The 16,447-nt window shown below is 44.7% G+C and overlaps 1 protein-coding gene across 1 annotated transcript; it reads right to left on the bottom strand.

Moving 5' to 3' along the window:
* Nucleotides 1-10,063: 10,063 nt before the first annotated feature.
* On the bottom strand, nucleotides 10,064-11,183 carry LOC123440945 (germin-like protein 1-3). The gene is made up of 2 exons (XM_045117482.1): nucleotides 10,971-11,183; nucleotides 10,064-10,871 (listed from the first exon to the last, which is right to left on the bottom strand). The coding sequence occupies exons 1-2, from the start codon at nucleotides 11,104-11,106 to the stop codon at nucleotides 10,330-10,332; spliced, it is 678 nt and encodes a 225-aa protein (XP_044973417.1). The 5' UTR covers nucleotides 11,107-11,183; the 3' UTR covers nucleotides 10,064-10,329.
* Between the last annotated feature and the right edge of the window lie 5,264 nt (nucleotides 11,184-16,447).

Raw genomic sequence — 16,447 nt, 5'->3', positions numbered from 1 at the left:
TTTCTCCCGCCATACACGGATTGTTGACATAATACAATGTCAACTTTACCCGGTTACGCAGGCATTCTTCCCAGACTTTTCCCGCCATGCGGGTAATTCCCTTTAAGGGACATCATAAATGCCATAATTGGCTCTTTTGACTGCATCAAATTCAGAAATAAATCTGAATTATCTTTGACACACATGTTTGATCCGACGTTGGTCAAATTAAACATGCATGTTGCTTGTTGCATTTCAATCATGTTGACTGAAAGAAGGAGACTCCATCATAGAGAGTACATGAAAGACATTCGTCAACCAAGACTCTCAATGATCTATCTATTTTCTTTTCTTGAATTAATATCCAAGAGTCCTTTTCTTTTGAAGCCATTCTTTAGAGAGAATTTATTCCCTCAAGTTATGACCTTTCTTTTCCATCTTTCGGGTCACTAATACCCAAACATTCGCTTTCATGAGTGAAAGCTTGAATAACTTTTAGTCTAAGAAACTTAGCCAATAAACAACGGTAATGAGCATAAAAATAACCCTACGTTGGTCTGATTAAAATCATGCACATTAAGCCTTTTAAGACTTTCTGGAATATTCTAAAACACCGTTGTGGCAGAATTAGAATAAAACATCATTTTTCTGCATTAATTCCATATCACCGTTGGGCAGAAATGGAAATAATGTATATAACTCATAAACAATGTGATGATAGTATTTCTATTGAACAACTTTGCTAAGAAATAATCATCATCATCATTAACCATATGCTTTCTTTATCTCTGCTCCGGAAATTGATCACTTTGATACAAAATCTACCAGAGATTTAAGCTTTAAACATAAGATGACTCATACAATTATAGTATTGTTATCATCAACGTTGGTCAGAAAATAACAATACCATATTTAACTTTAAAACAAACTTCATTCTCTTGTCATAGCGGAAACTGTTTGAATCTCATTTCACCCACAAGGGAAAACCTTTGCTAATAACAGTTCTTCCAATTAAATTTTCCCGTTGGTTCCAATTTAATTGGAGGACTAAATCTTTTTACTTTGCAGCGGAAAAGCATGAATATAAAATTCATGCACCTTTACAGAAAAATATTCTGTTAAAAAATAAAAATTCATGAACTTTATTTTCCTTTTATAAAATACATGAACTTTTCTCTTTCTGAAAATATTTCTTTTACTTTCAGAACCTTTTATTTTTCTTTGCAGAAAAAACATGTTACTATAACAGAAAAATATTCTGTCATAATTAAAAAATTCATGAACTTTATAATCCTTTTTAAAAAATTCATGAACTTTCATTTTCTGAAAATCTTTCTTTTATTTTCAGAACCTTTTATTTTTCTTTTCAGAAAAATCATCATTGCTTTTATAGAAATCTCGAACATTTTAAATTCCTCTTTTCTAAACATAGTTTCATAGAAAACATGCCTAGAAAAACTATTTTTCCTTCCTCTAATAAGCAGGAAACTAAAACTGCTTAAGAAAAAGAAAAATGGGCCGGCCGAGCCGGCTTGGGGCCTTTCGGCCCGAGCCACCCTGGCTCCTGTGGCCGTTCTGGTTTCTGTGGCATTCGGCCTGGGCAGGCCTGCCCCCTTCGCGGCCCAGGGGCTTCCTTTAGGCCCGACTCGGCCTGCTGGCGGCTAGGGTTTCAATCCTAGCCGTCCCTTTTGATCCGACGCCCCCCTGCGCACATAGATGGAACATAAAGGTGGATGAACCGGCAGGAGGAAAACCCTAAGTCCATTCTCCCCCTACCGCGCCGTTCTCCTCATCTCCCTTCTCGGCGCCGCCGGAGCCGAGGCTCTCAACCTCGCGCACCCCTCAGGCCGCCGGAGCAGGGGCTCCTTTCCTCGTGCGGTGGCTGTGGCGCCCCGCCGAGAAAGGCCCTGGGGTGGCCGCCGGCCGTGGCGGCCGAAAGCCCCACGCCGCGCGCCGCCGATCTCTTTTTCCTCTAGCGCCGGCCCCTTGATTCCCGAGCGTCCCGTGGCAGGTGAGGTACCAGCCGCCGGTGGCAAGATCTGTCGATCTGCCGCCGCGTGTGCGTGCGGTCCTTCCTCCCGCGAGATGCTCCGGAGGTGAGGAGCCGGCCTCAGTCCGATCGGGCCTTCGGCCCCCTTTTCCACTTGTGTCCCGCGGGACGGCACGCATCGTCAGGACCTGTGTGGTCACGGCGGCCGAGCCTCCTCTACGGCGTTTGTAGCCCGAGAGTAGGGGGCTCTGTTTCCGTGGTCGCCGAGCCTCCTGGCCCCTTTCTTGCCCTCGTGTGGTGGCTACCATGCCCCGCCGAGGAGGTGGCCATGGCACTCTTGCGTCATGCCTCTCTAGCCTGCCTCGCGCGGCGGCTGCTTTACCCCGCCGAGCTGGGCTCATATCAGGCCACCGGCTTCCTTCCCCTAGCATGCAACGGCGGCCCCCTTCACTCTCCTTGCCGGTGTGCGCCCTCTCTCGAGGGAGAGTGCGCCGCCGTCAAGTGATGTGTTGGGGTGCCTACTGTCCCTGCCGAGAGGGTGCCCCATGGCCATGTTACTTTGTCTCGCGACCTTGGTCCTATGGCGCCGCGACCACCCCTTCGCCGGTGGTGCGTTTCCCTTTCGGAAGCGCACCGCCGTGTTTGCGGTGCCATTTTATTTTTCCTTTTGCCTATGCCGATTCATTGCATGTTCCTCTCCCCCTTGCTTTTGCTTTTCTTTTTCGGATTCGATCTGATTTCTTTGTTCGTTTTTCTTTTGGATCTAATTAGATCCATACTTTGCCTCCGAGGAGGTTGGTTCTTCTTCCCTACACCTTGGCGTGCCGATGCGTTTGGGGATCGAGAGGAACAGGCGTAGCCGAGGCGGCGCTCTTTGCCGGAGAGGACTCCAGTGAAGCCTTTCTTTTTGCTTTGAACTTTGCCCTTGTAGGGTTCATATCGGGGAGGGGGAAACTTTTCTCGCTTTCGTTATCTTCTTGCAACCGTAACACATCTAAAGCCAACCTGGCTCATGATACCATTGATAGATCCCGTGGATCGCCAAGGCTAGATGTGTTCGGTGAGAGTAGTGATTAATACCTTGTGGCTTCTTGATGAGCTCCCTTCGGTGACCGTCGTGAAGTGGTGACGACGGTGGGGAAGGAGAGAGATCCAGTAGTGGCGGCGGTGGACTTCCCGTCGCTTCAGTGCATCCCTCTAGATCGGATTAGGGTTAGGAGTGGGGAACCAGTGGCAGCAGCGAACCTCGTAACCCTTGCCATGGTCCCGACTTCCTCTACATATAGCACTGCGTGACAGGGGCCCACCAGCCTTGCTTGGGCTGGACGCCCCCGATCAGGGCGTGAGTCAAAGTCCAATGGGCCGTTGGGCCCATTAGAAAAGAGATCAACCTAACAGTTATCTCCTCCGTGGCTCTAATGACAATTGGGGGAGGCGACCCCGGTTCTCCACCTCAGTTGTGTAATTAGGGTAATAAGGATGTGTGCTTCAGTCGTTGTCATTTGGATGGCAGCAACCTTGACTCCCCGGACCCGCCTCCATCCTGTTGAGAGATTAGTGACTACTCCCTCCGTTCCTAAATATAAGTCTTTTAAGAGATTTCACTAGGTGACTACATACGAAATAAAATGAATGAATCTACACTCTAAAGTATGTCTATATACATCCGTATGTAGTCCTCTAGTAGAATTCCTAGAAAGACTTATATTTAGGAACGGATGGAGTATCTATCATGAGGTCGGATCCCCCCGCATCCGCTCCGGTGCCCCCCTCCCCCTCACCCCCGCCCCTCACCCCCGCGGGCGACACCCAGACCCTGACTTCCCTGCTCCTCCAGTTCCCCTCCTCCTCCTCCCCTCCTTCCGTCGTCGTCGGCGTGGTCCGTCGGATCTTGCCCGTGCGGCGCTGGCGGCGGTAGACCGACTTTTCCCCGCACGTATGTCGGGCGGCGCGGGGCCCTCTGACGGTGGAGGAGATCCCACGAGCGCCCTTGATGCGGCGGCGCGGCCGTTGGTCGCGGGGCGATACGGTGTGCGTCTGGCTGTCGGCGCCCGCTAGGCCTAGATCTGGGCCCTTTTGGGCCCCATCTGGGCTGGGGCGGGCCAACGGTTTGGGTCACGGCGGCACGGATCCTTGGTGATGTGGCGAGGCGGTTGTGGCTGCAGTGGTGATGGTTGTGGCGGCCGGCTTGATGTTGCGTGGCTGCTGGGACTATCCGGACCCATTGGGGTCCGACTGGAAGTGTGATGGCCCGGCAAGTCCCCGTCGCTATGTCCGGTCGGTTCCGCGCGGTGGTGGAGGTTGTCCCTTTCGGTCGGCTGTGTTGCGGTTGTCCCGAGACCGGTATCTCCTCGTCCTCCCTCCAAGTCTCGTGTTGGGGGCTTCATTGGGATGGTGAAGTCGGTGCGGTGACCGTGGTGGCACAGGCTGGTGGACGGCATGGTGGGCAGTGCACTTTCGATTGTCCGGGGTGACGGTGGTGGTTTCGGGGCAGGAGAAAGCGGCTCGTCCGCCACCGACGCGGCTGCGTCCGTGGGCGCCACCGGACCTTCCTGAGGGGTGTCAGTGATACCCCTTCCCCATTGCCATCCGCATACCGGGGAAACCCTAGGACTTGTCCGGACAGCAGCGTCGTCGTCATCGCGTTCCTTCCTGAAGGTGTTGCTTGATACACGAGGTTTCTGAGTGCTTGGCATGCAGTGGTATTTTTTCGGAGGATGCAGCGGTTGTCGCCCACCTTTGCTTTGTTGAGCTGTCGGCGTCGGCATTTTTGTCGGCGTCGGTGAGACACACATGTAAATTACCGTGAATCTGAGAATAACTCTCACGCAACATAATGCTCCTTACCACGACGTCCGATACGGAAAATACGGGGAATTCACACGCAACACAAGGCAACACAATGCAACACAAATACGGGGAATACATAAATTACCATGAATCTGAGAATAACTCTCACGCAACACAACACAATGCTCCTTACCACGACGTACGATACGGAAAATACGGGGAGTGGGATACATATTCCTCGGTGAAACCCGAACTCAAACGATTAGGTCCGCGAAGGCATAGCAAAGGAATGTCAAAGCTATTCCTAAAGACACACCAATCCACCCAACGACTAGCATCGTGTGACCGATCTGATGTTCATGCATCGTGATGAAAACCCCGACGACGATTGTAAAGACGTACGCCATCGCGCTGCACAAGTATAACATGTAGTTACGCCAGGTACGCCGGAAAGGCTTCGCTGTCGCCGCAGTGTCTGCATCGGCGTCGGCGTCCCCACCACCACCGGAGCTACCACCGGGCTCCGCAACCATGATGTCGGCGTCGCCGTCACCAACAACACCGTTTGGAGGCTTCCCCGCCGTGACGTCGGCGTCGCAGCTGACACTGGCACGGTTAGGGTTTAAGAAAAAGTCTAATTTCAACCTTGAATTTGTATTGGTCGGACGGAATAAACCCTCAACTCAAAATCCCGATCGATTGCACCCTCAACTATGTAATCCCGATCTAAATCAAACCGAATAGCGATACAGATACGCATAATACATACCATGACAACCCACACATACACGTACATGCACACGTAATATACAATAAATATTTTAACGACACACAATGAACTCTATATAATATAAGTGAAAATAAACAGTAAAAAAAAGAAAAAAAGAAATCAAAAAATTAAAAAGTATAAAATATAAATTGAAACAGAAAATAAAAATAACAGGCAGGGAATGTACAAATTGAAACAGAAAATAAAAACAGAAATATAAATATAAATATAAATATAAATTGAAACTGAAAATAAATTGAAACAGAAAATAAAAACAATAAGTATAAAATATAAAAACGAAAGGAAAAAAGAACCAGAAAACAAAAATATAAAAAACAAATAACAAACGAAAACCTGAAGCAAAACAATGCGTAGCACGCGTTGCCGTGAAAAGGGAGCTTCATTGTTCGAAACTAATGTGTCGGGAATGTACACAGTCATTAATGGATGACTGTAAAATAATGTTAGAGCCAATGACCTAGCGCTGAGGTTCAAAATATATTTCAAAATTATAAAAATATAAATTGTGTAATTTTAAAATTGTTGCATTTGGAAAATGCTCATACATTTCAAAAAAGTGTTGGGGACAATTAAAAAATGTATATGATGTATTAATATTTTTAACATGTATTCTAAAAAAATGTTAATCATATGTTAAAAACCATTTTAAGGTGCTTCCTACGTACTATAAAATAACCCGTGGACTTCACAATGTTTTTGAAAATCCCTGAATACATGTTAAAAATATTAATACATCATATACAGGGTTTTTAACATATGATTAACACCTTCCCCTCCCACTCCCTTCCTTCCTAGTACCTAGCGCAGCCCAATCCCGGTCAAGTCAGCAATCCCAGTTTGCCAAATGAATTCACGGTTCTTTTTAGACCAGGATTACATAGTTCAGGGTGTAAACGACAGGGATTTCGAGTTGGAGGTTCATTTCGTCGAACCTCTACAAATTCAGAGTTTAGAATTGGCTTTTTCCTAGGGTTTATGATGAACGACGCGACGCCGACGAGCGCTTCCTTCGGTGCCCAGAACGTGCTCGGGTTGGGCTCCGCCGCCACGACGTCACCGTTAAAACTGGGGTTCTCAATGTCAGGTGGCATGTTTTCGTCTTGGTTGATAGCCACATGATGGTTTGATGGATCTGTAGGGAAGGGTGTTATTGTTGGGAGAGATTGCGGTTGATATGGGCAGTAGTTGCAGCGGACGTAAATACGCGTACACTATAAATGGAGTCCGGCCCGGAGATCTATCTCTAGCTCGGGTGGTTTAGTTGAGTCCACCTTTTGTTTCCCAAAAAAAAAATATAAAAGAAATTGAGTCCACCTTTTGCGCATTGGTCGTTCTCACCAAGATTCCCTGTTATTTTTTTTCTCATAAAACGAATATATTCGATTAATTAAGGGTTATCTAGAACACAGTCCCGTGAGGGTTTCTCGAGCCGCCATCGCCCCCACCATCTGACAAATTTAGATCCCCTCGCCTTCGGCTGCCATCTTGGCGTTGAGAGGTGGGGGACCTCGGATCTTTAACACATCTATGTTCTTCATCAACGTCTAGTGATCGTCATAGTTTTATGAGAATAATTTTTCTCTCGTCTTTTTGGCGGTGCCATGAGGTTAGAGAGTTTTCTGTCCTCGCATATCCTATTATTCGGATTTGATGAGTTTATGTTGATATGTGAAGTTTCTTTTGTTGGTTTTGATGCTTTGTGGAGATGAAATCTTCCATCGTCAGCATGGTGAAGATATAGTGATTCGAAGACCTACACTTCTAGGGGGTCAACCCCGACCCAAATATGTTCATCCATGAAGGCTTCTCATCTTTTTGGATGGGCGACTCAAGACACTTTCAAAAATCATTATTGGAAATGTTCGTGTGGGTGAAAGAGTGACACCATCGTTGCTCTTGTCCAATTGCAACCTCTTTACCGAAGTCTTTCAAGTATTTTTTCGAACATAGATTGATACCGTGAGGAAGATGTTTTCAAGAGATTTCATTGTAACTCTTGGTCATAAGAGTTACTTTTTATTTTGCAGGATCTTAGGTTCAAATCAGTGTACCTGTAATTGTTATGCGTATGAATAAAGTTACCGGTGTTTCTTAAAAAAAATACAGTCCACTTATACTTTTTTTTTGCGAGGCCAGTCCACTTATACTTAACCGTCTCAGTCAACTGACGTTAGGGCAGTTTGGTGGTACGAACAGTATGGCTGGATGCTGCAACTGGGTGCACGCCATATTTCAAATGGCAGCAACAAATGTGCAGAGTGAGCAAATCTGACCTTTTCTGAAATTTTTAGCACAAAATGAACTGGATCCAAAAACAAAATTCACAAAATGTCCCATTTTACATGAGACACCGGCATGTCGCCCTAGCCCAGGGAGCCATGCTACATGGCACGATGCCTTGGCCCCGGGCGCCGTGAGCATGGCGCGATAGTAACCTCTATCAAGGGTGACGTGCTATATAGCATGACGCGGGCGTTATGCAAATGGATCTTTTTGTGAAAACATATTGGATCAGGTTCTTTCCTGTTCTAAATTTTGAAGAAAAGGTCATATTTACTACCGGTAAAATCCGCAATGTCGTGTATCTACATGTAAGCAGAGTGTACAAAAACACGGATTCTCGACTCACAAGCGTGTAAGCCGAGTATGAAAAGAAATCCACATGGTAAAAAAAAGTCAGCTTAAATAGATGTAAGTTGAGAGACAACAGAAAAAGATCTTGGTTTACACAAAATGCTCAAAATATAATAAAAAATATCTCGGCTTACATTACTTTCTTGTCATGTCACCGTCAACGGGTAGCATGATGGCGGTTAGTATATGTTCTCTTTTCTTTTTCTTTTAAACGGGAAGTCACTTTTCCCTGGGAAAGTTACCTTGTACTTATATTGCGTTGGTGACTATGCCAATACAACAATTATTAGGAAATAATTGAGTTAGAGCTGTATCTATGAGCACTATAGACGGGTTGATGAGAGGAATGGAAGTGATTGACACGGGAGCCCTTTCAGTGTTCCAGTCAGTGGAGCTACTCTCGAATGAATTTTCAATGTTCTTGGAAGCCTGTTGACAATTCGGATCATGTAGATAGTAGTGAATGTTCCCTATTCAAGTCTTCACCTCTCTTATAAGCAAGAGTATTCATATGTTTAACCCCTCTTATGTTTGAGATATGTATATTGCGGCCACCCACGCCTGGCCCCTTCATCTTCAAATTCGCACGTGCGAGTGACGACTCTACTCTTTGTTCGCCGTTGTGGCCGCCGCCCACCGCAGAGAGCTTGCCACCATTGGCAACTCCTTCTTCATCTCCTACCGATGGTACTCCTTATCCCCCACACAGCCCGCCGTGCCCCACCGAACCTCTAACCTTCTACATTTGTGGAAGCCGCCGGCCTACCTACTTATCGATCTACCACCGAGGTGAGCAAGCACATGGAGCGATCTCACATCTGTTTTTCTCTATATATTTTTGCTGAAAAATATGCATATGTGTGTGTGGGTACTATATATGGGTGATATATCCAAATGGCTAGATATCTAAATAATAATTACAGTCGGTTTAAGGTTGATGATTGATATAAATTATGATGATTTGTTAGAGGGATATAATAAATGCATGTGTGGATTCAATTGGATCATTGAACGATATAGTATATATTGAAATCTGATATGGATATTATGATGGATTGTATGGATGATATCGATGCCTTAACTTAATTAGCAATATTTTTTTTTTGTTATGGACGATATATGTTTTTAATTTATGTATGATTTTTTTTAATTTGTATCGATATTATAAGTCAAGTGATGTTGATGTGTGTTTTAAAGTATAGCAATATTTATAACGAAACAAAAGAAAACATGAGATAAATTTTTTTTGAGATACAAGAGAAATAAATTAGAAAGGAAAAGAAGTTAGTAGTAAAAACTTAACCCGACTGTATTGATTGTAAACCACAGCAGGCTGATAGGCCAACAAGAGGTGACCAAATGGTGTAAAGTTATATTAATGTATTAAGACATTTATTTTGAGATGATGGGAGTATTATTTGTCATTTGGAGGTCAATGCGTCTGTCAATGGAGAAAGCTTGGCGTGGATGAATGCCATTCTTGGCATGTGCGGATGAGACATGTAAAAATATGTTTTGGAACCATCAGCTGTACTCGATAGGTATACTGCGTATGTATCAAAACACATTAGGAAGGATCGATCGAGAGAGAATGTATGTTTCTTTTCTGGAAATATCTTGAGAATAGAGATCTGTAAAGAGAGGGAGATACAAACTATTCCCTCCGTTTTTAAATATAAGTCTTTTACAAGTTTTCATTAGAAAATTACATACGGATGTATATAGACATACATTATCGTGTAGATTCACTCATTTTGCTCCGTATGTAGTTTCTTAATGAAATCTTTAAAAAAACTTATATTTAGGAACGGAGGGAGAATATCTTGTTCATTGCCCATACTATATCATGACAATTCTTCCCTGAAAAGATATGATGATAATTCAAGCAATTCGGCACATTCATTCAGCAACAACGGCACATCCAGTTGGTTTTATATATCAAGAAAAAAAAAAGCAACAATAAACAGTAAATCCGACGAGGCCCTTCACTAAACATGCACCGACACAAAAGAATCAGAGTGTACTACACAAAAGATATTCTCAAGCAAATGAATTAAAACCGCACTTTTACGTGGTTCCTCGTTATTATTATTAGCAGCACGTACGCACGTAGAGCCGACCCAAACAGAAACAACCTCGTGGCTAGTTACTTTGGCGGGAACTTGGACTTGATGGCCTCCACCAGGCCGCCGTCGATCTGGAGCGCTCGGGCTAGCACGTCGGTTGGCACCGGTGGCGAGGAACCAAACATCGCCACGGCGAGGGACTGTGTGCCCGGCAGCTGACTGTTGAATGCTGATACAGCCATGGCGGGTGGGCCGCCGTTGTTCTTCTGGTAGTGGACGAGGCCCCGGGGGAAGACGAAAACCTCACCCTTGCAGACGGTGCGGCCGAAGAGCTTGCCGGCGGTGGTGATAAAACCGACATCGAGGGAGCCCTCAAGCACGTAGATGATCTCGGTCGCACGCGGGTGGGTGTGCGGCGGGTTCACGCCCCACGGTGCGTAGTCCACGCGGGACATGGAGACGCCGAGAGTGTTGAGCCCCGGGAGCTTCTCCACGTTCGCCGCCGTCACCGCCGAGCCGACCGGGTTTCCGGTGTTTCCCGGGAGTGCCAGCGCCGAGGAGAAGAAGTCGTCCGCCGTCACGTTCTCCGGCCTCTTGCACGGGAACCCGTTCAGCCGCAGTGCTGGACACATACACACATGCATTACTCTCTTGTCAGGAATGATCTATACATGCGGGCACGAGAGTAGAAATGATCTATACATGAGCTAGAATAACTTACGGCCGTCGAGGGATTTGTAGTCGGCGACGCAGAAGTCCTGGAGCATGTCGGGGTCGCCGGCGAGCAAGGGCACGGCGAGGGCCAGAAGGGTGGCGCAGGCGGCGAGGAGGATGGCGGGGAGGTGCTTGGGCGCCATGGACCAGTTCTCCTTAATAATTAGTTGGCTACTGGTTGGTTAGTGCAGCGCTAGGTAGTTAGCTATGTGGTGAAGTAGCTGAGGATGACTGGATGAGAAGGCAAAGCATGCATCGCATGTACTTATAGTGCAGTGTGGCGTAAGGGAAACGTGATCCATCGGTGGTTGATCGATGGACATGTGACGAAGTTAATTGCAATCGGTTTTATTTGGAGGGTGCATCATGCATGCTCTACTAGTACTATTTTAGCTTCACATTAGGGTTGGATGGCTACCATTTTCATCACGTACAGTGCGGCCAGAGAGGGGTCAAGGTCATTTCTAACCGATCCCTTATAACCAGTTAAAGACGTATTTACTTCTCTAATCGACATCAAGACGGTCCCTTATCCGCTGTCAAGGAGTATAAATTTTACTTCGGTCCCAAAATTCATCATATATTTACTCCACCATTCAGCGACTGAGTAAAAACCGTGCCTCTCCTCCACCGCCTCCCCCTCCACTCCCCGCCGCATCTGCGTCAGCATCGTCCCTCACACCCCAGTCGGCACCGCCCACCATCATGGAGGCTCCCTAGGCTTTGCCGCTGTCCTTGGCCACTTGTATATGTGCCTTCTTGTCCCATCGCTGGGGCATAACCGGCGGGTCTGCGGCTGCCGCCTCTGCCGCTTGATTTGGCGACTCCGGCCGTTAGCGATTGTGCATTGCCATGTATCGGTTCCTCATGTAGTCACTCAAATCTCTCGCATCGGCGGTTCGCCGACAAAGGCACGCCCGGGCTCGACGATGGCCCAACGGCTTATCGGCTTACCGTTGCCGGTTGAAAATTGCGACGATTTCCCATTGCATGTGGTGCGTGCTTGTTTTGATTCAGTTTGTTCACCGGTTTCGGCGCAATTTCGGTGGCTCTTTTTTTCTCATATGTATGTGTAGGAAGTATGCAAGTTTTGGTATTGAAAAGAACAATACATCAATCTATTGATAGCACGAAATTTCATAGATGCTCGCACTCGTTGCTAGAATTGAAGCTCATTTTTTGTGCACTCGTTGCTAGAATTGAAGCTCATTTTTTGTTCACTCGTTGCTAGAATTGAAGCTCATTTTTTGTGCACTCGTTGCTCATTTTTTCTCATATTTATGTGTAGGAAGTATTGAAGTTTTGGTATTGAAGAGAACAATACATGATCTATTGATAGCACGAAATTTGATAGATGCTTGTGGACTCGTTGCTAGAATTGAAGCTATATATGAGACTAGAGAAGAGACTACAGAAGAAGCAATGTTTACTTCTTAGACTCCAAGAAGAAAGAAGTGTGCAAGCTCGAGAATCAACAGATCAACAAGAAAGGCATAAAGAAGATATCAATCCAACTAATGGAAACAGTTATTGAAGTGGGATATAGGCTCTCGTAGAAAGAAAAAAAAATGTGAATTAGGTGCTCCAATGTATCAAAATGTATTTGGATGACATAAAGTAGTAAAGAAACATGTTACGGTGACCGAAAATGGAAGAATTTGTTACCCCGTTATATGTACAGGATCAATTGGTCCGGCCAAGAATTTGTGGAGTAAATATACTCCATCAAGCTTTTACAATGCCATATACTCCACTATTTTTAAGAGATCTCGGTTAGAAATGACTAAGATAACTTCCAGCAGATTCTCCTTCTCCCGAAAAATTATGGTATAGAATGAGTTGGGACAAAAACAGCCTCCAGCAGATTCTTTCCCCCAAACAATTTAGTGATAACAAAAACACCCAAACTCTCTCAATATAGGCGAGGAGATGCAGCATTACCAACACTATAAATCCCACGACACCGAGCCATCATTAAATTCCACCGCGTGGCTGCCGCCGCCATTGTCGTCTGCCCATGACGTCGGCCGGCGAGCGCCTACCCTCCACCGTCACCGTCCCGGCCGCCAGCTTGGGCTGCAGTTGTTGCTAAGGTATGTAAATCAGGAGAGTGAGATATGATTTATTCATACTTCATGTAGTTTTTCTTGATTTTTTCAAATTAAATGTAGCTGTAGATTTGTCTTAACTCAAACTTATTTAATTTTGATAGAATTGGTAAGAAAACATGGTAAGATCTACAACATCAAATATACACAGTATTGGAAGTTTACTCTATACAGAATCTAAGGAAACCTAATTATTTTTCTAGATGCTGATATATTTTCATCTATATACTTGGCCAGACATAAAGAGATTTGACTTAGGAAAAACTTAAACTTTAGCTAATTTGGTACATGCACTAGTTTATACAAAAATTAAAGCCTGAACTGAGGGAAAGGCCAAATATAATATTCCAACAATAACTAATGAACTGTTTAGATTGCCTATAATTCTTGCGTTCAAGACGACCGAACCAAATACCTCTAATCAGTGATCAATTGAGGCGTTGGTACTTTCCCTCTAATTTACCAGCTGCACAGGGTTAATTTTCCAGGGACTAGAAGCTTGCTTGCACGTCAAATTGAATCAAACGGATGCGTGTAATTCAGGAGGAATTGGGCCATCCATCAATCTTTCCACCACGAGATCTGGAACCTGTTGCACTTTGAGCAGACATTAACAACCGTACTTGCAGTATTCTAATTGCCTAGCTCGACCTCTTGTACTAGTACCATATCTGTATCAATCGTACATGGTGCAGTGACTGCGTGCAACACGTAATTACGATGTGCCAGCTACTGCAGTGAGGGAGTGGAACGGCTAGCTAACTTGTAGGATCCACAGTATTAATTTTGTGTTTACAATCAGCGCCAGCATGGGACGGACGTGGGTACTATATATCCCCAAGTTAATTAATTGAGCGTATATTGGGAGGTTGCACTATAGGACATACACTTTGGTTCCTGCTGGCTGTAGATACACTCTATATGGAAAAAAAAGTTAAGATAGTTCAAAAGTATTTGTATAGATAAAACGTGACTATCTTTTACACGGGTGTCTATATTTTCAAGAAAAAAATGACTTCAGGGCAAAAAGGGCAAACAATATTTGCTAGGTCACTATTCACACTATATATTTTTATGAAACATTTATCTTTTTTGAAAAGAAATCAAAGGTTGATTTTCTTTTTATAATTTTTTTACATGTATAATAAAAGGTTAAGTTTATTTCAAAATGTTTACATGATTTTTCAACTTTTTATTGAATTACTAACTATTTTTTCTATGTAGGGTGTAGATGTATACCCAGAACCAAATGTTCCCGACCGGTGCACCAGGCATACGTGCTCTACCCTTTTAGCTTCACTAGTAGAAATAAGGGCTTTTGTCCCGGCTCGAAAAACACATTAATCCCGGTTCCTTTATGAACCGGGACTAATGTTAGTATTAGTCCCGGTTCGAGCGGCAAAGGCGCCGGTCAGGCATTAGTCCCGGTTCAAATGGGACCTTTAGTCCCGGTTCGTGTCTCGAACCGGGACTAAAGGGTTTGGAGGCTTTAGTCCCGGTTCGTGTCTTGAACCGGGACTAAAGGTATTCATATTTTGTTTTTCTGTTTTTAAATTCTTGTTTGTAGTTTCTGTTTTCAATTGCTTATATCTTTTAGGATATTTGATGTTTTTGATTGATTGTTTTTGCATTAGATTCAAAATTTTGTCTAGTTTCTGTTTGTGCCATTAGTTTTCAAATTTGAATGGTTTAAATTTGAATTTGTTTAAATTTGCTTCAAACCTAGTTTTTGAATAACTTGAGTTTACAAATAGTTTTTAATAATGTGTTAGTTTACAAATTCTTTTTGCTCCCACTCATGTGTTAGATTGTTGTCACAGTAAGATTTATTTGGTTATTTTTAGAATAATTTAAATTAGGATTTTAATTAAAGAAATATTTTTTTGCTTATATAGTTGTTTTAGTCATTTAATTGTTGTTTTTTAATATATCAAAAAAAACTAGAAAAAATTGGTACTCGATTTCACCCGGGCTTGCCCGGTGAAGTTTTCTCACATGCTCAAAATTCCAAATGGAAAAAAAGTTATTTCAAAAAGAAGTTTTTTTTCAAGAAAAAAGAAAAATAATTTTATTTAAAAATATTAGGTTGTTTTCATTGAAATTCACTATTATTGTTACTTATTAAGTTTATTTTAATAATTGTTTGTAATTCAAAAAATTAAATCATGTGACATGACATCAAGACCCAAGTTGTTTAGGATTGATAGCTTACTATTGTCAGGAAAACAACAAGTGCACACTTAGCAACTAAGGACGATAGAACCAGAAAGTTAAGCGTGCTCGGGCTGAAGCAGTGAAAGGATGGGTGATCAGTCGGGAAGTTAGACGATTTGAAATTAGTGATCCACGCTAGAGCAGTGAGGATGGGTGATTAGAGATTAAATTGTCAAATAATTCAAAGATTTGAAAATTAGAATAAAACATAAAAAATATTCTACCTTTTCGGGTCAAATAAACAGACGGATACTTTAGTCCCGGTTCGTAAGTAGAACCGGGACTAAAGGTACTCCCTCCAAGGCGTCTACGTGGAGCACCTTTGGTCCCGGCTTGGAATAGGGCCGGGATTAAAGGTTAGGCCTTTAGTCCCGTCTCTTTGGTCCCGGTTGGTGAACCGGGACTAAAGCCCCTTACGGACCGGGACTATAGGCCCTGTCCCCACTAGTGCTTCAAATTAGGCTTGAACGGCGGTCTCAAATTTTCAATTACTATACCATTTGTGAGACGTACTCATGCGGTCAGAGAGGAATCTAAGAGTAACTCTAGCACACCTCGTAAAACAGCCGGTACTGTCAACTATAGAGGTTTCATCCTTTTTTGGGTCAGACCAGAACTCGTACGGTCGCTCGGACCGTATTTTTTTTAAAGTGCCCTGCAAACCGCCCCCTTCACACAGTATATCTACGGGTTGGCAACTTGGATACAGGGCGAAACCCTATCCGCACGCCGCCACCAAACCCAAATCACTCTCTCGATTTCTCGCTTCCGGCGAGCACAATCTCCCCTCTCCTCCTCGAAATGTGGCCTCGAAGTTGGTCGGTCGGCCGCGGCGGCGACGACGACCTTGAGCGGAAGCTGTGTGTGGCATCCGATGCTACGGGAAGTGGGACGTGTGCCGCAACACCAACCAAGGCATGTCGCCACTGCCATCGCTCCTTCGTCGCGAGATGGAGGAGTACGAACGCACATGTGGGCGACTCTTCTCCGACACAGACAGCTCCTTGCTCACCCTGTGAAAAGGGAGCCGAAGGAGCTGCCCCCGCTTCGCGCGGTCAATAGGGAGCCGGGGGCCGAGGCGGAGCCAGTGCGGTACGCCGGTGGCGTCGTCGGACCGGAGGACTTCCTCCCCCCGGTAGAGGCGGAAGCGATTTTGATCGCC

Source organism: Hordeum vulgare, chromosome 3H (assembly GCF_904849725.1).
Source record: "Hordeum vulgare subsp. vulgare chromosome 3H, MorexV3_pseudomolecules_assembly, whole genome shotgun sequence".
Taxonomy (NCBI): Eukaryota; Viridiplantae; Streptophyta; class Magnoliopsida; order Poales; family Poaceae; genus Hordeum; species Hordeum vulgare.
The sequence above is the reverse complement of the archived record's forward strand: the minus strand, read 5'-3'. Positions and strand labels throughout refer to the sequence as shown.

What these genes read in the sequence shown, in the direction of transcription:
- LOC123440945 (XM_045117482.1), bottom strand. Translation starts at nt 11,106, where the DNA reads ATGGCGCCCAAGCACCTCCCCGCCATCCTCCTCGCCGCCTGCGCCACC. An exon ending in CTACAAATCCCTCGACGGCC is followed by an intron (nt 10,872 to 10,970) that starts GTAAGTTATTCT and finishes GTATGTGTCCAG; the next exon opens with CACTGCGGCTGAACGGGTTC.